Below are 21,317 nucleotides of genomic sequence, written 5' to 3' on the forward strand. Positions count from 1 at the left end.
GGATACATCATTTATTAAGGGTTTTTTTTTGTTTGTAATTATGATGTTTGACTATATGTGGATTAGAAAATAATTCACAATCATATTTAATGTTGAGGAGCCAAATCTTGTTTTTAAAAAGTCCAGCTGTTTGTTGCCACCGTGAAAAAAAAAACATTTGAACGTATCATAAATGACCTAAAATTAAAATGACATGCATTCTATATATTAGCTAAAAATAATGCAATTGATATTTGTTCTCTGACATGTCTGAAAAAAATACTGTTAATTTTTCTGTGTTGTCTGCAGGGGCGATGAATTTAGACTTCTTTTTGTTTGTCTTTCAAAACAAAAACCTCAAATCAAAAAATGTCGATTTTCTCTAAAATTTGGAGGCAATCTGTTTCCCTTTTTACAAACACAGATCACACAGATAAAGAAAAACAATAACTTCAATATTAAAGCCTTGAAGACACCCAAAATATAATAACAACTCCTGGAATCTTAGTTAAGGGAAACAATAGTACTGTAAACAAAACCTGAAAATAAAGAGACTTGAGGTCGTCACTATGGAGAGCTAGCTGCCATAACTGGAGCTCATCAGTCCACTGATTCAAAAAAGAAAAAAAGGGTGGGGGGAATTAAAGGTGTTTCTCTTTAACAAGTCCAATCCGATCTTGTTTTTTCACAGCCCTGAGAGTTTGGGATGTTCCTGCTTCAGAAAAAGAAGGACATGTTCCCTCAGACAGCCCTAATATCAGGAAAGGTAATTATGGATGAAGCCATTTGAAGAGCAGAGATCTCAGCGTACCCTGGATTGCTGTGATCAAGAACAGGACATTCTGAGAACTTCCTTGATAGGACTGCATTTGACACATGTACTGTTACATATTTCATAATGGCTCCTGCAAGAGTCAGTTTTGAGGTGGCAGGATGTTTTTTTTTGGTAAAAGAAGAAATGCAATGCTCCAAATGTAACATTTATCTATTGTGATGGATTTGGTACATGTGTATCTAAACTAAGTAGAATTAGTTAATACATTTCCAAATATTTAAAACAATTACTTCTAAAAAAAAAAACAATCAGGTTAATCAGAAGGGAACCCCATATTTCCACCTGTTCTAATGTTTTAATACTAATCTGCATTGATACGTTCAATTTCTTTAAAACGATAACGGATTCTGAAGCATTGATATTCGTTGAACTTGTTTTTGTATTATGTGTGACAGAAAACTAACACATTGCACTGACTACAGTGTTCATATTTATATCTGTAAAAAAAAGAAAACCGCTATCCATTTCCTTCAACTTTACAATTATGTATTATTTTGTGTAAATCTATCAGATTAAATTTCAACTAAACGTGTTTAAGTTTGGGATTCTAACATAAAATAGAAAAGAGATCAGCAGATTTGAAGGCACGTTGTATTTACAAATGTAACACACAGCGGCGCTGTACTCCCCTATAATCAGAGGAAACTTTATTTTGGGGAAAAAAAAAAAAAAACGTACCGGAACTTGTAGTTCGCTCGGTGCCATGCTGTCTCCTATCAAAGATCTTAAATTAGGAGAAACACAATCACACCGTAATATTTTCAAACCCACCGTTACGTATGCTAAGACTTATAGCCGCGTAAAATAAAAACCTTCTGACCTGCTATCTTTTTGTATTCTTAGTAAACAAAAACTACTTGTGTTAACGTCAGGTATTATTCGTTGCAAACGTACATTTGTTTGTCGCGTGGACGTGGACAGATTTGGTACCTGGAATTTAAATCAGAGCGAGTGGTCTGTAGCTTTTGCTTCCTCTCGGATATGAGGGAACAACCTTAGATTCCCATCATCTCCCCTCGATTTGACATCTCTGATGGCCGAACGGTTCAGTGGGTTCTGTCGGTGAACTTGGGGCTGATGTTGGACGCCATGAGATAGCATTAACACAAACCATGAAGCCCACCGTGGATGCTAGCGTCGGTCAGCAGCTCACAGGGTCACCGTTTCTCTTAATGTTTGACTCACAAACTCCGACTTCAACCTCTGAGATACTCTGATGATCTGTTCTGAAGTCGTCGCTGTCCTGCTAGGTTTGTATGCAATCAACAGTCCGTTTTAATATTTCAGCTTTCAAAGTGGAGTTAATGAAGAGCATTTTGAGGGGTAATAGTAACTTTCTTCTATTTGGCGTTCAGCTTTAGTATAGCAAACTAAACTCATTCAAAGAAAAGTCACATTTGACTGTTTTTGTTCTTACGTGAAGTAGAAAAAGACAGATATTGGCACATATTCGCCATTTAAGATTGTTAGAATGCTGGACAGATGGTTGCATCTTGGCGCCCTCTAGTGGCAGCTCTTTTAAGAGACAGGTCTGTTCCAACAGAGATTCAGCTACTCATGTTTCATATTCGGGTCAAAGGGGTCACTCACTCTTCTATCTATAAAACCTAAAACTACGATGTCTGGTGCTTTACTCGACTTAAATGAAATCTGTGTGTATGAATTCAATAAGGTTTTGTCTTATAAGATGTTAAAAAAACAGAAGAGAATGTTGAAAACCACAAAGACAAATTCCAAGGAAGTTAAGTTATGTGAGTTTGCATTTTGTATTAGTAATGCAAATTGATATTTTTTTTTGTATGTTTTTTCACCAACGTTCAGGGTTTTTTAACCCCTCCAGAACACAATGTGGGGTTATGGCGACTGGTTGCTGAAGCTCGCACACGATAGCATCGTGTGCTATTCCGGGGGGGGGGGGAAATGTGTAGCTCAGCTGGTGCTCTCTGACCTGATCCAATCCTTAGATGAGGCACACACACTCCTGCAGACAGCCAAGTATTGAATAACTGCTCACAACTGGAGATTTAAAACAAAATGTGCTTTTGTTCTTGCTTTTAGGTTGCTGAGAGAAGGAGAAATCCTCTCCGGTGACCATGGCTCCACACCAAGTGGTCCAGGCCATCATCGATCTCTCTGCAGGAGCAATTGGTAATTAAAAGCCTTAAATGGTGTGCAAACAATTACTCTTGACACGAAGTGTATCGGGCAGTATTTACAGTGCCTCGCCAAAGGACAAATATTCACCTTTAATTTTTCCATATTTTACAACCACAAACATAAAATTCATTGGAATTTTATGTGAAAGACTAACAAAAAGTGGCGTAACATTGTGAAGCAGGCAAAAAAAATTATACATGGTTCAAAACATTTTTTACAAATAACAACCACTCCAAACGTTTCAACCTTTTGTTGCAATTACAGCTGCAAGTCTTTTAGGGTCTGCAGGATTGAATCCAGTTATTATTAAAAAAAAAAAAAAAAAGAACTATGCATTGATTTTCTTCTACTTCGGTACTACTTTTTATTGGTGTCGCATAAAATCCGTAGAAGTCTGTGGTTGCGATACGCCGTACATGTCTTAAAGGCATTTTAGTTTCTGTCGGATTCCTCCAATGTTAGTATTGATTGAGCTGCTAAACCAAATGTTGTTTTTAGTGGAACTAAAACCAGAGCTGAACTGAGTGAAGTGACAATAAGATGTCAGCTCATTGGTTATGTGTCTGACACCCCAGATGATCGTTCTGATGACGCCTGACTTTTTCCGGCTCGTTTCTCGCCGCTTGTTGTTCTGCTCAGCCGAGTGCAACAGTCTGCCTCGCTCTCAGATCCTTATCTCTCCTTGCACAATGTGTAGCTTGCTCTTTTGTGTTTGTGTGTGGTTTTGCCCCCGTGTCGCAGGAGGGGCTGCCTGTGTCTTTAGCGGTCAGCCTCTGGACACAGCGAAGGTAAAGATGCAGACCTTTCCTTCTCTGTACCGGGGTTCCATCCACTGCATCCTCTCCACCTACAAACAAGATGGCGTGCGTGGGCTGTACCAGGGCACTATCCCGGCGCTGATGGCCAACATCGCAGAGAACTCTGTGCTGTTCATGAGCTACGGCTTCTGCCAGCAGGTCATCCGCTTTGCAGCTGGACTGCACCACGACGCTGTGCTGAGGTTCGCCGCCTCTAACAGTAACAGAAGCATGCGTAACATGTCCAGTTTCTAAGTGTAGGTTTGGTTATTCTACCCTCTTCATCAGCAACATGCAGAAAGCCTGTGCTGGTTCTGTAGCTTCTATCTTCTCCTCACTCGTCCTCTGCCCCACTGAGCTGGTGAAGTGTCGACTACAAGCCATGTATGAGATGGAAATGTCTGGAAAGATTGCCAAAAGCAACAAGTATGTTTTGTTTTTGACAGTGTTATTTAAGTTGACTATATTTGTGGTCACATATTTAAGTTTTAGAAAAATTTCTGTGTAATTTTATCGATTCTACAATATTTATCGATATTTATTTTCCTAATAATGTATCGGTTTCTCATCCATGAGTATCAATACATTAAATCCTACTGAACTTACATATTAAAAATGACATGTAACGAAACAACCAGTTACATTTTATGAAATAATGAAATGAAATAAATTACATGATCTAATGTAAGTGAATGAGACAAAAAAAGTTCCAAATGCACAAAGCCACACAATTAACACTTAAACACAGCAAATGGATAACAAAAACAGCATTTATTACACCAGTATTACACCATTCAGTTAATTTAATGCAAGTCTAAGAACAGACACAAAATGTCTCCAAAATCACTCTCACTCTAAAATCTCTCAGAAAATCTTAAAAATATATAGAATCGTACCGTTTACTGAGTATCTTGATATAAATTGTATCGTGAGAACATCATGTATCGTATTGTAAGATTAGTGTATTGCTACAGGCCTACCCAACATTATGCTGAATCTCATCTTATTTGATGAATTGCAAAATGTTGTGTATAGCAAAAACCAAAACATTCTGGTGGCAGCATCATTCTGTAGGATGCTTTTCTTCAGCAGGGACAGGGGAGCTGGCCTAGTCAAAGTCCAGATTTAAATCTAATTAGGAATCGGTTGCAAGACTTAAATTTAGCTTTAAATTCACTTTCACACATTCCTGTTCAATCCTGTTTATACAAATGCAATGCAGCCATGTAATGCCAGGGTGTCCACGCATCCTTAAGAAGTATTTAAAAGCCTTATATTTATGTATCTGAAATCAAGGTCTTAAAATGACTTAAATTCAATTAAAAGTGAAGTAAATTGGACTTAGGTAAATTAATCGCAGGTCTTACTTTTTACAAACAGGAGAAATCTTGTGTTCATCTGTCTATAAAACGTTTCTCAATTTCTCTTTAGCCCAGTCTGCAGCTGCATCTTCATTACAAATGCGTGTAAAATTTTGACAATATTCCGCTAATGTTGCAAAAACACAAATTTGCAATTGTGGTGTTTCCATTTAATAAGAATCGCAATTGAAATCACATTTAATGACTTACCGGTTTGTTTACGCGGTAAGTCATTAAAAAAACATGCCACGATGCCAGCATTCCTACCACTTCCTGTCATCTTCTCCAGCTGTTCCACCATCTATAAGTTCTGGTTATTGATTGCATGACCTGTCTGATGACAAAAAAGTGTTTCCATTGGAGTTTTGCAAAATACAATAATGTCGGTGTAGCCGAAAAACCACCTGATGCTAGCACAAAAGCTTTTTATCGGATAAACAAGATTTTTTTAAGGGAATTCATTTTTGTAATGAAAAATTTACGAAAGTTTAATTTTTGCCATTATATTGTCAATAGAAATGCAGCCAATGTTTCCTTTGGTGAACTGTGACACCTTCAGATCGTTATTTTCTAACAGCAGGACTTGCAGATAGTTTGGCTTCACATGCACACAACCGGCTGCATGAACGGCACGACTGAGTGGCCGATGATTGTTGAACACGTCTGTAGATCGACTACAACGTGTGTGTACATGAGCTCGGCTAATGTCAGAGTGAAAATGTGTGTGGTGTGTCTGAAGCTCGGTGTGGTCGGTGGTGAAGTCCATTATGAGGAACGAGGGTCCGCAGGGCTTCTTCCAGGGACTGACCACCACCATAGCCAGAGAGGTTCCCGGGTACTTCTGCTTCTTTGGCGCCTACGAACTCTGCAGGACTGGATTCGCAGACTACATGGAATGTGAAAAAGATGATATAGGTACTCGGAGCGGAACGGTGACTCCGTTTCTGTCCGATTCCGATGCGGTAACTTTGTGTTTGCTGTATGTGCTGAAGGTGTGGCTCCGATCGCACTCAGCGGCGGCATCGGGGGCGCGAGCCTTTGGTTGGTGGTCTACCCCATGGACTGTGTCAAATCTCGGATTCAGGTCATGTCCATGACGGGGAAGCAGGCGGGGTTTTTCAAAACCTTCATGACCATCGCTCGCTCCGAAGGTAGGCACCGGCGGGAAAGGGAGGAACTACAGACGTGTGGCGTTTTGCTTTCTGATCCGTTTCCGATCTTGTTCGGTGTGTTTAGGCGTGAGGGCGCTCTACTCTGGCCTCACCCCCACCATCGTGCGCTGCTTCCCCGCTAACGGAGCGCTGTTCCTGGGTTACGAGGTCAGCAGGAAGCTGATGATGAAGGAGTTCGACAACTGAGCTGCTCCTTCAAACTGCCACACTCCCTCAGCTGCACTGCCCATAAGCCGGCTGTGATGCAGCATTTACATGTATCCTTATCTGGATGGTCGGTGTTTTTAGATTTTATAACTTGGTTTCTGAAGTGTTTTACTGAACATGTGACGGAGGAAAAGGCGTGCAGTGAAGTCCTGAAGCTGTGAAACACTCCAGCTGGTCGTTTCTCTCCTACCTCAACAACATGGCGTCCGCACAACTTTCCGCCAGAAGACACACGAGTGTGAGGAAGGCTCCGTTAGACGGTGCAGTTTACTTTAATGAATTAACTCCTGTTTTCAAGCTAACATTAAGGCGTTGTGAAAATGGTGATCATAAAGTGTCATATTGATTAATATAGGTTGCCTAACATGTACTGAGATGATTGTGTTTTTATTTAAACGGAGTTCCTAGTCTGTGGAAACCTGGAATTTGATTTAATGTTTTTTCCATGTACCCATACGAAAAAGAATATGAGTACAGATGAATATTTCTGTTTCTTACGGTTTTTAAAACCTATGCCTTGTTGAAATGTTTTCCTTTCCTCATCCATGCCTCCTTCTCTCTCCCTCGTCTTTCTGTCTAACTTTTCTTTTACCTTTCTTGTTCTTTTTGTCTTCTTTCTGATATTCTATCCTTGTCACAAATCCACTTTTTTTCTCATTTCTTTCATTACTTTTTCTTATTCCCTTCCTTCCAACCTATTGTTCTTGGCTCCCATATCTGCCAAATGTAGAGATATCTGCCAAAAGTCCAAGGTGAACATTGATACTTTTTTATGTTTTGAGTTTAACACTAAGCACAGATTAACTGTTCAAAGTCAAGCTTGGATTATTTTTCTACATGAAAAATATGCAGGAACCTTGTTTAAGGAACCTTTTCCTTGTTTAAGGAACCTTAATGTTTTAATGCCATTTAACCTCCTCAAGCCTTTTTCTGTGCATTTTACAAACAGGAGAAATCTTCCTTTCATCTGTTTTCATCTGTACTTTTTAAGTGTTTTTAAACCTCATGAGATTCCATTAAAAACACCCAGAAAACAATTACTTCCAAATACTTTTTTCATGCTGGTTTTGTTCTTTTATTTCACTCCTGCTGTTCACTTCTCTCCTGTGTTGGTTTCTGTTATAAATAAGAAAATCATTAACATATCAGCTGCCTTGTTATTTGCCCTTTGAGCCTGATTCCATGTTCTGCGTTTTTATTTGCTGAATAACCTACATTTTTAATGCAAACATGGTTTCGCATTAAAATGCATTAAATAATACATGAATAAAATAAAAGATCTTGGGAGTTTTCATGTATTTTATTTTTTTTCTTTAAGGAAATCACTTTAACAATTAAACACTATAAAACAGAGGTTACAGTTTTTTGATAAAAATAAATGATAAAAACATAGCTGCATTTTTTTAAAGCCGCATAAGGTCGAACTATGATATAATTTCTTTCACCATAAGTGCAATAAAGTTTTTGGCTAGAACATAAACGTCACAAAGTTGTTTTTTCTTTAAAATAAAAACAGGATTATCCTGGTTCTCTGAGCTGACTTCACTTCTGTCACTGAATTTACTCAACAGCTGCTTAAAAGCAGCTTCTTCACGCTGCAGGTAAAAATCAAACGACTCAGAAGGTCCAGTGTTTCATATCCTCAGTCTCTGAGAATGTTATCCTAATTTAATAATGGCATAAAATACAATTGCAAACCTGTACATGGGTATAAACATGGGTATAAAATGAGCCTCTTCTAAGCAAAATGATAATCTTTCAATACAGAAAGACTATTGAACATAAGTTCAAGGTAGTATTAAAGCAGGAAGCAAAAAATGGACAAAAACATCCAAATTTTAGTTTTGACGCTTTCTGCAGCCTTCTGCAGTTCTTATTGTTAAAGGATGCAGCAGGGGGCGCCAGTGAGAAACTCGCAGCAGCTGGAAAGAGAAAAATAAATGGGAGCGTTAAAATTTCACTGTTATTTACTGTTTTAGTGACTATTTAAAACAGCAGTATTGATGTACAACTAAATACGTTTAGACTCTGATTAAACTTGTCAAACTAGCAGTTTTGCTAAATGTTGGCATTAAATAATAATTATTCATTTTCAAAAGTTACCTAATTTTGACCAAACTTGACCACAAACGGTAACAAATCAAGTTCATACTCCATAATAAAGTATTAACATTTGTTTGTTATTAAAAAAAAAAAAAAAAAAAACTTGGATTCATTGGACCCAGAATGAAACAACAGGTGTTAATTTGTTTGAATCAGACTCGGTGCAGCGCGGGCATTTTAACGCTCATGTTGCTGTTATTAATGACACGTTAATAACAGCTTAAACTGTTATAATGGCTGAAAAAAGTGCGGGGGACCGGCGAGGGGGGACAAATACAATGCAAGGAGTCCCCATTAAATCGAGATAGGAATAACAGAATTTTTTCCACTCCAAGGTGAATTTAAAAAAAACAATAAAAAAAACGACGTCAATGCTTTCTGATGACCATGCCGTCGGGGTTGGTGTAAATTGTATTGATTGTGGCTTTCAGATTAATGAAAACTTAAAATTACATAAATAAAAAAATAATAAAACCAATAACAAATGTTTGAACGCAGAAATGTAGCTGTCATAATGTGATGTCTTTGAAAGCAGACCAAAATGCAGAGGGGCTGAGATGCTGAGTTGATGGCAGTTTTAATGAAAAAAGATGATGGATAATAAAACTCCTGACCGGGAACCAGAAACACAAGGAGAATACCTATGGAAACGATGAGAGGAACAGGCCAGGAGTGACTGAGGCCAAGGTGCTTAAATCATGTGGAATGCTAAATAAAAGACCCAGACTGATGAGATAACGGGTTGTAGGTGTGGTGAGGGGGGAGAGTACATTGGAGTCTAGGAAATAAATTTAACAAAGAAGAACTAAAAAATATATAGAACTAGAGTAACTAAGAATAACTAGACACAAGAAATAAACATAAGAAACACAAAGAACTGAAATGAAGTAAAACTAATCAAAGAAAAGGCATAGAATAATAAACTCCAAAACAACTAAACAATCGGGATTGTTTATTGCCTGATGTGTGGCATTAATTTATACTTAATGCTTTAAATTGAATTACTGAAATCTCAATGAGAAAAGGCTGATGTGGGTACCTGCTGGTTTTACATCTTCAGATCATCCCTGGCTCCTTCTTGATGCAGGCGCCGCACAGACATCCGAAGAGCCCGTTGATCATCTGAGTGGCACAGAGGATAATCTGCAGGCCGCTGGTCACCACCAGAGTGCTGAACAGTCCGATGTTGAACTGGACGATGTTCTCAGGCTCGGTACACATCCACCACTTCGAGCTGTCGGTCAGGTAACTGGTGTCACTGTGACAAACAGAAGCTGTTATGCTACAGGCCGCACACAAACATTGGCACCTCAGAGTTGTGGGTCTTACCTGTCTTTGAAAGGCCTCGACCAAACCAGTAATACTTTACACAAAGGTCCATTCTGCAAGCCTAACACGGCCACAACGAAGCTGTACAGGGCACCGACCACGCCCACCGCAGCGAAAGCGATAGATAGGAACATCTGCAAAGATTAGAGGAGAGGGGCATGTTTGTTACAGTTTAGTACAGTTTAGCATAAACTCATATCTAAACAAATTACGAGCAAAATTTTGTCTGACTGTTTGTCTTTGTCTTGTCTGCATGGGAAGATTGATCACAGACCTCAGTCTAAAATCAACAGACAAAATCTTTGCAAATAAGTCTTATGAAGGTTTGGGGAGTTTTATGCCTTAGCATACTTCCTCTATTAAAAAAAAATCCTTCCTAAAACCAAGATGGCGTACTCAAACCAGAATAAATTCTATCTCTCCAAATTATATTGTAAAGCTGTTTTTATGCCATAAACTTTCTCACGTTTTGTCCCATCATCACAAGCTCCGGGTCTATATTATTGAGACTTTGCTTTATGGTTTAAAGTTTGTCAGAAAATGCTGTTGATTACAGTAAATGCTTATTAGTTTAATCAATATGGAAACATATGTATGCTTGGAGCAAAATGTTCACAAATACAGTAGCTACTGTACATTTAAGTTGGAATCATTATTTGACTAAATTTGACTCCATACCTGTCATATATTTGGGAGATATCTACTTCTGGTGACTTGTGTAATGTTTATTTAACTCCGCAATAAAATTTTGAAACTTTTATGTCTGATAGGCACTTTATTCAAGAGCTCACGTCGTTAATCTGTCGCTGTTTTCACTGCTTCCTGTATTACTCACCCCACAGCGATTTCCACAGCAGCCCTGCTTCCCAGTCAGGTGAATGTGAAGTGCAGGGATCAGAACCTGTATGGGAGGTTATGTTAGCACGCATTCAGACTCGGGTTTTATCATGAGGTCAGATTCAGAATGCATAAATTGTTTACTGAAAATATAGCAAAGACAACATTTACTCAGCAGACAATAAATATTTAGCAGTGAGATTCATGTGGTATTTGTTATTCACCTTAAAATGAAAAAGAAAACACGAGACAGGACAGATACGCCAAAGCTGAACATAGGAAAAACTCACCAGTATGCCTCCTCCAATCACTCCTCCCATGTACTTCACCTCATCTGCAATGTGTCCATCTTTGGCGTACTGGACGCTTCCATCAGGAAAGAACAGCACAATGTTACAGATGATGGAAATGAGCACCAGCGGGTACAGAGTCACCGCAATGCAGAGGGAACACTTTCCAGTACACATGTCGGCCGATTTCTGGAAAGAAAAAACGTCCTATTGGTTTAAATCTCAGCTCAGGCGACTGCTGCTCTCCGACTCTGGGAAGGTCCGGTAGTTGTAGACCAGTTTTTAACGGAGTGTCTTTTGAAAACGGCTCAACTGTAGGAGGTTTAAATCTGATAAGATAAGAAAGGCAAACAGAGCCAGGGATAGGCTGCAGAAGTGAATGTGACTCACTCTCTGGTGTCATGGAGATGAGCAGAGTGTTGTTTTGTTGGGTTAGTAAAGCTAATATGGACATTAAGCTTTTTATGGCTGAGGATATCGACGCATTTAGGTCGTCTCAGCCAGACGTGCTGTTGTGCTGTCCCCGTGGTTGCACAAAGTTTTACTTTGAGTGAAATAAATGATATAAAAGAGTTTTGTGTTTGTATTTCGCTATAGCAGATTATTCTGATTGATTTGTGTGTGTGTGTGTGTGTGTGTGTGTGTGTGTGGGTGTGTGTGTGTGTGACAAAAACAACATTCCTTAAAGGCCATTTAGCTCATAATGTTTACTCTGTCACAGTAGGAGCTTTGAGCTGTTGAACTTTGCACATGCAGCTGCAGGAGCGAGAGACGAACAGAACATGTCTGGCTTTGGTGAAAACCTGGAAAACATCCAGGCTACGAATGACCAAATACTTTTTGGACATGATGCGTATCTCTCGTCGATTCTCTGGTGTCGATCAACTGATTAAAGGTTATTGTCTCTAATCAGTAATGATAGGAAGTGAGTGATTGGAAAACAAGCTTGGTCTCTGAGTAACGTTTGGGCGAGGCAGTGTTATTCACTGTGATAAAATTTACAACCAGGAAAGGCTCCTTGAAAAACTGGAACCTCCTCCCTATGACGAGCCCATTGTTATTTTCAGCTTCATGTATGAAAGACTTATGGGTATTCACAGCTTTTTTGGGTTTCAAATACAACTAGCAGTTATCCAAAAAAATGCTTTGTTATGGAGAACCACATCTTAACTTTTTTTTTTTTTTTTTACTTTTATCTGATATCTCTAACTGCAGGCGTCACTGCACAGACTGCAGCTACTAACAGGCATTAGTTTCACCTAAGACTTTATTAGTGCTGACTGAAAAGAAAAGAAATAACTCCAAAATATTAACGCGAGGAACAAAAGTGTGCTGTCTGTTAAAACATTTTATTTCATTATTCAATTTATGTGCATGGATATTTCCAACACTTATATCCTCAGATTAATACACTGCAGCAGAATCAAGCATCTGTAATATATTGTGGAAATAATAAGCTAATGCGGTTGAAGAGAGCATCAATTTTAATAAGCATTTTCTTTAAAAAGCAACCAGGAGCTCATTTCCAAGTGTTGCATGGCGGCAGCTTTTTGAACTCTTCATGCCCACGCCCTCAGGCTTCCTGCAATAAAAAGAAGAAATGAAACAATGAAAACACGTCTGAATGAGGAAGTGGAGATCAGGATGTTTTGAAGGCACACAGCTCTTTCTGACCTGCTTGTCGTTGCAGGTTCCACAGATGCATCCGACGAGGCCGTTGATCACCTGGCTGGCACAGAGGAGAGCCTGCAGAACGCTGGCCACCATCAGGGTGATAAACAGACCCATGTTGAACTGGACCACGTTCTTTGGCTCTACACACTCGTTCCAGACATTAGAGCTTTTCACATGAACCAGGTTCCTGAGGATAAGACAAAAAGACTGTAAAAGACCAAATCTCAACAAGAACACACGCAGATGCATTTCAATTTGTTACTTGTCCAAAAACGGTTGTTCCCATGTGCCACCTATGGTTCTGCACAGAGGCCCATTGGAGAAGCCGAGCATCGCCACAATGAAGCTGTATACGGCACCAGCCGCACCCACTGCGGCAAATATGATGGAAAAGAACATCTGCCGATATTAAATGAGAAGCAGAGGTCAGTTTAAACCGTAAGACGATTTTAAAATAGTTAATTATGAGTTCACCTCCTTTTTCACCTCTCTTTAAACAGGAAACATATTCACTGATTCCCTCTCTTCATCACAGCTTTTACATACGTTTTCATCAGATTTGACTATGCAGCAAATATATGCACACAACGAAACGATTTACAAATATTTTATTGTTTTACACTAATGTTAATGGTCTCAGTGCCATTAACATTAAAAGTGCGTTTCCTCACTTTTATATCACACCTACTAAAGTGAGGAAACGCATGTTTATGTGCTTTGGTAAACTGTGGTTTTGCTATCTGCATCAAAAGTGCCTTGGTGTTGTGCAACAGTGATGCAGCACAACGCAGCATATTTCTTCAGCTCAGGAACAACTGAACTACTCTGAATTTAGCCTGTTTTGTTGCAGATCTTCCTTAACTTGGTTACAACTTGTATTTGCTGCTCTGTTTCACCTTAAGTTAGGTCAGAATAACTCACCCCAAAGCGATTTGCACAGCAGCCTTGTTCTCCAGTCAAGTGAATGTACAGCGCTGGGATCAGCACCTGTGTTGAGACACATTGGGTGGTTTGCATTCAGTTTGCGCGATGAGAGTCAGGTGAAGGTTTTTAGCAGCACAAATGTTCTGGTTTGGTTTTAAGACATTTGATAATGACTTATGTGACAACAAAAGTATTTATCAAATCCATTAAAGGTGTGCAAAATGTTTTAATTTATCCCAAAAAACAATTCTATCCAGTAATTATTTCACGAAGCCTAGAACACCTTTTCATTTGGAGTCTCGTTTACCAACCAACTACTTACCAGGACGCCACCACCGATGAATCCTCCCATGTACTTCACTTCATCAGTAATGTGTCCCTCTTTGGCAGCCTTGGTGCTCCAGTCAGGAAAGAAGAGCAAAATGTTGCAGAGGATGGACAGAAGAACCAGGGGGTACAGAGAGATCGCAATGAAAAGGGAGCACTTTCCAGTACACATGTTGTCTGCCTGAAAACGCGCCGACTGCAACAAAAACTCCGGTCATCTACGTTGTAACCAAGACAGTTCCTGTTTTCAGAGTAGTCCCCCCTTCGAACACGACCAAAGATGCTCAGTGCGCTTGCCCTTGTGTCCGTGTGACTGTGACAAAGAGGTTGAATAATTTATTTTCTAATAATTACATAATTTTAAATGACAGTTTGCCTATTCAGCAGTCGTTTTGCAACACATGTTGGAAATAAGCATTTTGGGGGCTTAGGGTTGAGCCTTGTGATGTGCCACAACTTCTTTAGAAGATGGGTAAATATATATATATATATATATATAGTTTTTTTTGCAAGAATGTGGGCAGGAATGAAACAAAGAAAGAATTATTTAATTTTAACACAACATGGCAGTTACATTGTTTTCTACAGTGTCCAATTGCAACTGAGCAATCATTGTCTGCAGCAATGACTGTGACATTACTAATAGCCCCAACTACAACCTCTGATAATATTTTGAATAGGAAATACATTCTCTCCAAAAGGAAACCACAGCGCATTAACTTGTGTCTCCATCTTATCAAATGTTAACTCTGACTAAACTGACTAACTGGAATAATAAAAGACCAGTGAAACGAGACATGAAGTCAAAATCTTAAAGTATGCTTGTTTTTAAGAGCATTTTTTTTTTCAGGAATATGGCTGCCTGGTTGTGAAAAGTAAACTGGTCATAGTGCAAGATAACTACTCTGTAATAAAATAGAACTTAATTTTAATAACAACATACAGTATTTGTGTTAACCAGAAATTGTTGGAAAATCTTTTTTGACACACATTTCTGTTGTAACATTTGTCATTTGTACATTTTCTTTTGTTTCATGCGAAACTAATTTTGACATTTGACAGCGGAAAGTACGTCACTGTTTTTCTGTACTTCTCTGTATTGACCTCAATCTGAATTTGACATTTATATTAGAAGTAAGATTTTAATCCAGATCAAACCAGATTCAAACTGAGTGAGCACACAGACTGTCGGTGAAGCAGTAAACACATCAGTGTGGTAGATGAACATTAGTTACAGATTAATCATTCATAAATTATTAACACAATGATAGGATTTATAATCCAGTTTGAATACAAGCATTTACATTTTATAATGGACCAACTGTGGGTGGACCCGTCCTATTGGCCCCAATGCAGCTCTAAATAATTTACATCTTGCAACTCCAAAACTGATCAAACAACAATATAAAACTAAAGACTAAAATTTTTATTAGGATATTTATCATTATATAAAGTTTATTCCCTTTCTGAGACCAAGGATCAAAGTGTGAAACTTGAATATTACTAGAATTAGCAAGTGGTTATTAATTAGCAGTTAAAAGATAATAAGTTAAAGGTAAAACTTTTTGGTCAAGAGAAGTCAGTAACAAAATTCACTTATATGAAACAGTATCACAAGTTTACCATATTTTATCCCGTGGAAAGAATTCAAGTCTGATGACGTCATTACAAATGGCGGCTTATTAATTGATTAGGCTATTTTTTAGTGATGTCTATAAACTATCCACCGTCTGCCTCATGACCCCTTAGGGTTACAGAAGTAACCCTGCAGTTTTTGAAATATTCTGTCATTAAAAACACGCAGGGTATTTTTTTTATTTTTATTTTAATTTTTCTTAAGAGCGAGAATGAAACGGACGGACCATTTTCTTCTGATCTTAGCGTCACAGCTCACTTGTGGCGCCCCCTGTAAATATGTGGGAAGCGTTGGACCACTCCCCCTGTTCCAGCTGGTCATTCCCGTCCACAGCTGGCCCACGATGGACACGTCTCCCTTGAAAAACCTCCTCGTGGGCCGTTTAATGCCAGAGAAATGCTACGAGGAGCTTTTTGTCCGCTTGCATTTGCACGGTGAGAGTCTGTTTGAGGAGAAATATCAAAGTAGAGAGAAGGGGGTAATGGGGGGAGGGAAGTTTCCAGATGTGCGGCATATGTGGAGAACATGTCGCTCTTGCAAACGTATTACGACTTTAATCAGCCATGCATGGGGACATAGCATTTAAACCTTACTTATTGTGCGGTTCAATAATTTGATGTGATCTGCATTTTTGTTTTAATCGCTATTTCTTAAAATTATTATTTTCCAGCTCCCTGTCTAAAGTTTGTGTTGAACAAAATTGTCGGATTTTGGATCATACTGGACACATTTTTGGGTAAGACTGTTTTATATCAGAAAATAACAACAAAAATGTATTATTAATTTAAATAAAAAAAAACGTGCAGTGGCTTGAAACCCTAAACTTTTACACATTCCTCATATTAAATCCACAAGCTTCAGTTTATTTTATTGTGATTCAATGTAACTGATCAAGTACAGCTTCATTTGGAAATTGCAAAATATATTTATATATTTTGGAAATAAAAGTGCAGCTTGCGTGTGTATGTCCTGCTCTTTACTTTCTCATGTCCCAAAATAATTCAGAGTTCATGGAATGAAAATAAATAAACCACCTGCATCCTATAATGAAGGCCTCAGAAGTTTATTAGAGAAAATTAGCGAACAGAAACAGAATCACTGGAACCAAAGAGCACAGCAGACCAGTCAGGCATTAAGTTATGGAGAAGGTTAATGCAGGTTTAGGTTATAGAACAGCCTGCAACGTTTCGGTCCATCAAATAAAAATGTTCAGCTTAACTATCAGGTCAAGAAACAAAAACATTTATCAGAAACAGCCGAGATGTTAGCCTTATCACTGGAGGAGCTGCAGAGACCTCCAGCTCAGGTGGGAGAACTTCTTAGCAGCCCTAAACAGATGGCCATCTCCAACTAAAACATGGGATTATTTATATCAAAATATATGATTTCAAAATCCAGTACCAAAACTTAAACCTTTTTATGTTTTCCATCCAATCTCACTAAATGGGAATGATTACTTTTCCAAGGCACTGCAGGGCTGTCTTTATTTCCAATGAGCCTTCATCTAAATTTGCTCTTTGACTTTTCGTTACTTTGTGACGGAAAGCAATGATCTAATTAGAACAAGAGCCAGATAAACAACAGTGGCAGATTATGTCTCAATCTTTAAACAAAGACATCAGGCCACGTCATTATCATGCTGCCTGCATGCAGAAGCTGGGGCTTTCAGCAAGCTTCCACTTTACAATGCAATCATGTTTGATGAATTCAGCAAGCTGCATACAAGATAACCAAACACGTTTACTTAAGTACGTAAAGCATACAAGACATCATGAATAGCTCCAGAGCACTTTTGTACGTTTCCGCTCTCATTTTCTGTTTCCACGTCTGTCATCTGTCGTGAGCAGCACAGTTCCCTCAGCTGCTGAAGCTGCTGTGGAGAGGAAGTGCAGAAGGCCTGAGTCTGACTGCCTTCCTGCTGCAGCTCTATGCTTTATCATGTCCGGTTGTCTACGCTGCAGCCAACAACTTCCCATTCTTGTAAGTAATCAATAAACACTTAATAAGGAAGTCAAGGGTTGGTATTCAGTTATTTGTTAATAACTGAATACCAGACTACAGATAAGAATAGTAATGTTTGTTCTATTTTAAAGCGACTTGTTTCATGCATTTATAAAGAAAGCTTTTACAATTATCAGTAAGACTGAAGTGGAATGAATGTACCTGAATTTGAGTCTGTCTTTAGATGGGTTATGTATTTCTGTACATTCATTAGATTTATTTGTAGTAAGGTGCTTACTGTGTTGTGAATTGATTGTGTAAAAATGAAAAAGAGGGAAGAAAATAAAATAGAACAGAATTGAGCTTCATCTACATGTGGCTGGGCTCTGTCTTACAAATATGGTGAAGACCCTCTGTCCTGGTTCACAGTGGCACAGAGCCGCTTCATCAGAAGGACTCCAGTCAGGCTTTGGGCCAGGATGCCTTCAGGAACCTGCCTATTGAAGGATTTCTGGGCATTTCACACTTAGTGGGATCTGAGGCAGAGGGACTAGATATTCTTTTCTGAGATCCTCAGACATGCGTAGGATTTGATGGATGGATGAACTCATTTCTCTGCTACTGATTTCTTAAACTGATTTTAGAGTTTCAACCTGTACTTATATGAACTACTTCTTTCAAAACAGAAACATAACAGGAATTTCCCACAGTAAGGGTGAGGGTTTTATATTTAGACATAACCAAATGGCGTGACTATTGAGCTGAATTATTAAATGTTAGTTTTGTGGCATTTTAAACTAAATCAATTCAGCTTTCAGTTTCCTCCACTTTTTTGTAATTTAATCCATTGATTACATTTCCACATATTTTCTTAATTTTCTTAGATTAAGTGTGTATTATTAAACAGGATTGCATAATAAATTGTTTTCATATTTCTCTTTACTGGCTTTTTGATGTAATAGTTTTGAGGACTGATTTCATCCAATCTGGTTCTATTTTACTTTGTAGTTTGATTTATCATTTAACTTGCTATTCATGTCCGTGTTGCTGCACTTCGATGGTGAATTTGTAAATACTTGCTTTATGAATACAGCCATCAGTGGGAGTGCAGCTGGTTGCAGAGTTTCCTGGGTGGCCGTCCATTTTCTGAATATTCAGCTTATCAGGTCCGCACTCCCCATTATGACTGCATTCAGATTCAAAGACTCCGGTTCTATTAGTGTCCAAACACTGCAGAGTAAGAAGCTTTTTCTATTTAATATCTGGCAGAGTATGTTTATCGGTGTGTCTGCGTTTTCTGTTTGAACTTCTGCACAGTGCCTGGGCTGAGAGGCTCTTCACCTTGGCTCAGACGGCAACCATCATCTTCCTCATCCTGCATTATCGCGGTGAAACCCTCAAAGGTCAGATTTGAATCAGTACTCATCCTAAATCTAGAAAATGAAGGGAAGCGGACATGCTGATTATTGTTTTATCATCAGTTCATAGTTAATGAATTATACACCTCGACGTACCAGTATCCCACGGCTGGGATCATCCATGACTACCTTAATCTGCTACAGGTGTTTTTTTTAACTGGCAAACTTTTTATTGGTTAAATCTTTCAGAAAGTAGTGAAATGTGTGCATGCACAGCACTTTAAAAGAAAATACAGCTGCACACTGCCAGTCACTGATAGCACTGAAGGTGGTATTGTGATGATTCACTTCAGTACTTTTTGGGCAACATGTCTCGCTGCTCAGGTTGTTTTTGCTCAAAAGCAACCACAATATATTTTCTGTTGCTAATTTCCATATCCAGCCACAGGGTTGTACACAGCACTAAAGCCTGGCCAATGATTCTGAAGCTGCAATAAGTGAAAGGGCTAAATGATATATTTTTAGGATTTTGGTATTAATCTAAAATCTTAAATTTTTAGGCTGCAAGTCTGAACTGGATAACTGTTAACAGAAGTTTTTTTTTTTTTTTTTTAGATTCCTGCAGACTTTCCTGCAGGGCCACCTTGTGGTGTCTTTTCAAATTAAACTTTTTAACCATGTTTGTAACTATCAATTCAAAAAGTTTCGCTTTCTCTCTCGTGTTGCTAGGGTGAAGAGTACGATTTAAATCTTAGAAATGTGTGTGTATGTGTGTGTCAGGAATGCTGCTGGTCTTGAGTTTTGGTGGCGTAATCCTCCTCCTGGTTTCGTTTGCGGCTGCGGCCGTCGTCAGAGTGATGTACGCCTCCACTCCGGCAGCTTTCATTTTGAGCAAGGTAGCGATCTATCAGTCTCTTCTTTCTGCAGATGTATGGACTCTCTTATGCGGACAGATGTGTGTCCTTATTACTTTTTCCAGGTTGTGCAAACCGTAACAAACCACCAGAAGGGCCACACAGGGCAGCTGTCCAGCCTGTCGGCGTTGCTGTCATGTGCAGGTGCTCTTGGTGCTGCCGTTGTTTCTGCACAGGTAAGCAGTCAGAAACGGTTCGATGCTGTACTCTTTTTCTGACTTATTTGGGATTTTAAACTCCGGCTTTGTGAAACGTTTTTCTTACAGGAGAGCGGAGGATCTTTAACTACTTTGTGTCACATACTGTCCACATGTCTCAGCTTTGTCCTAATGTCTCAGATCGCTTGCTACAAGAGGAGCGCTGGCTCTGCTGCCAAGAAGATGGATTAACTTCAGAGGCAGCAAGTGTTTCTATGACTAAGATGTTGATGTATGAATGATTTTAATAATATGTAGTTGTTGTACAACACTGTGTGGAGGATATGTCCTCTCTGTTTATTCTTATTAGAATTTTTGTGAAGTTTTTAATACCTTGTGTTTATAGGTTTGCTACGACTGTTAGCAGAATAAAACATCACGTGGCGCCCTCTAGTGGCACATGACTGGCAGCATTCTCAGATTTCAGTCCAAATGAGGATCTGTGAATGCCTTCTTTTTATTTAATGCCAGCCAGTTCTTATTTACCTTCAGAATATCCTCCATTTGTGTGTTTGGTTTTTGAAAGGAGCTGGAAGTCATCTGGATAACACCTTAGATATTAATATTAATGAGCTAAGGGAGGAAAATACAAATTAAGATGAAAGAGCCCAAGGCAGATAAAGGGAGCAGAGGATTCCTGGCAGACAAAATGTTTTTAGACTTGCTTGGATACAGCGCTGTGTGAAAAGACAGTTTTATTAGCAATTAGCTTTTGAGGGTTTGACTGAGGTGGACATTTTTAATCACCAAATGAACCTCTGTAGGCAACACACCCAAGGATAGATGCTGTTTTCTGCAGCTGCTCCTTTCTTATTGTTGGTATAAAACTGTTTTGTTGTCAGAATCCACACAGAACCAACTCTGAGGCTCTCTTGGACCTTTAATCTGACCTGTTTATGAGTTTTTAATCTTTTGTCTTTGGTATTGAATAAACCTGAATGAGTGATTTTCACCTAACAGTGCTTGCCGATTAATTTTTTCCACAATTGTTTGCTGGACAACTGTCAACGGTTTTTCCCATGACAGTATAGGCCAAAACGTAACATTTCTGTGTCAAAAATCCATTGAATGATGTAGTGAAACTCTGAACGCGCTGCACCACCAATCCACAAGTATTATGTTTCTAGGGAAAACACTTGGAGAAGTCCAGCGTATATTTTGGTTTGAAGCTCACGATCTCAGTCGTTTTCCTTCAGTTTCTAGGGCTTAAAGAGCTCTGGCCGGGGGCCGGATTTCCGGCTTTTGACCAAACGGTCTGCCTCAACCAAACTGTAGTCTC

General features: G+C 38.9%; 4 protein-coding genes across 4 annotated transcripts; 2 read left to right on the forward strand and 2 right to left on the reverse strand.

The window, feature by feature from the left end:
* The first annotated feature begins 1,218 nt into the window (after positions 1-1,218).
* On the forward strand, positions 1,219-7,795 carry slc25a15b (solute carrier family 25 member 15b). The gene is made up of 7 exons (XM_014969250.2): positions 1,219-2,064; positions 2,873-2,962; positions 3,713-3,971; positions 4,057-4,194; positions 5,869-6,044; positions 6,122-6,280; positions 6,366-7,795. Exons 2-7 carry the CDS (start codon positions 2,908-2,910, stop codon positions 6,485-6,487), a joined length of 909 nt encoding a protein of 302 aa, XP_014824736.1. The 5' UTR covers positions 1,219-2,064; positions 2,873-2,907; the 3' UTR covers positions 6,488-7,795.
* tm4sf21a (transmembrane 4 L six family member 21a) lies at positions 7,790-11,385 on the reverse strand. Its single transcript, XM_014969253.2, has 5 exons — positions 11,068-11,385; positions 10,776-10,841; positions 9,941-10,074; positions 9,651-9,869; positions 7,790-8,430 (listed from the first exon to the last, which is right to left on the reverse strand). The coding sequence occupies exons 1-4, from the start codon at positions 11,242-11,244 to the stop codon at positions 9,668-9,670; spliced, it is 579 nt and encodes a 192-aa protein (XP_014824739.1). The 5' UTR covers positions 11,245-11,385; the 3' UTR covers positions 7,790-8,430; positions 9,651-9,667.
* A 1,012-nt stretch (positions 11,386-12,397) lies between these two features.
* Positions 12,398-14,292, reverse strand: LOC106904790 (transmembrane 4 L6 family member 4-like). The gene is made up of 5 exons (XM_014969254.2): positions 13,988-14,292; positions 13,663-13,728; positions 13,004-13,140; positions 12,742-12,928; positions 12,398-12,649 (listed from the first exon to the last, which is right to left on the reverse strand). The coding sequence occupies exons 1-5, from the start codon at positions 14,162-14,164 to the stop codon at positions 12,641-12,643; spliced, it is 576 nt and encodes a 191-aa protein (XP_014824740.2). The 5' UTR covers positions 14,165-14,292; the 3' UTR covers positions 12,398-12,640.
* A 1,579-nt stretch (positions 14,293-15,871) lies between these two features.
* On the forward strand, positions 15,872-20,995 carry LOC106904788 (mannose-P-dolichol utilization defect 1 protein-like). The gene is made up of 7 exons (XM_014969252.2): positions 15,872-16,062; positions 16,299-16,364; positions 17,476-17,608; positions 18,887-18,972; positions 19,708-19,823; positions 19,907-20,017; positions 20,108-20,995. Exons 1-7 carry the CDS (start codon positions 15,972-15,974, stop codon positions 20,228-20,230), a joined length of 726 nt encoding a protein of 241 aa, XP_014824738.2. The 5' UTR covers positions 15,872-15,971; the 3' UTR covers positions 20,231-20,995.
* Positions 20,996-21,317: the final 322 nt, after the last annotated feature.

This window comes from Poecilia mexicana, unplaced genomic scaffold (assembly GCF_051168715.1).
Source record: "Poecilia mexicana isolate PSO_F unplaced genomic scaffold, ASM5116871v1 scaffold_14, whole genome shotgun sequence".
Classification (NCBI taxonomy): Eukaryota; Metazoa; Chordata; class Actinopteri; order Cyprinodontiformes; family Poeciliidae; genus Poecilia; species Poecilia mexicana.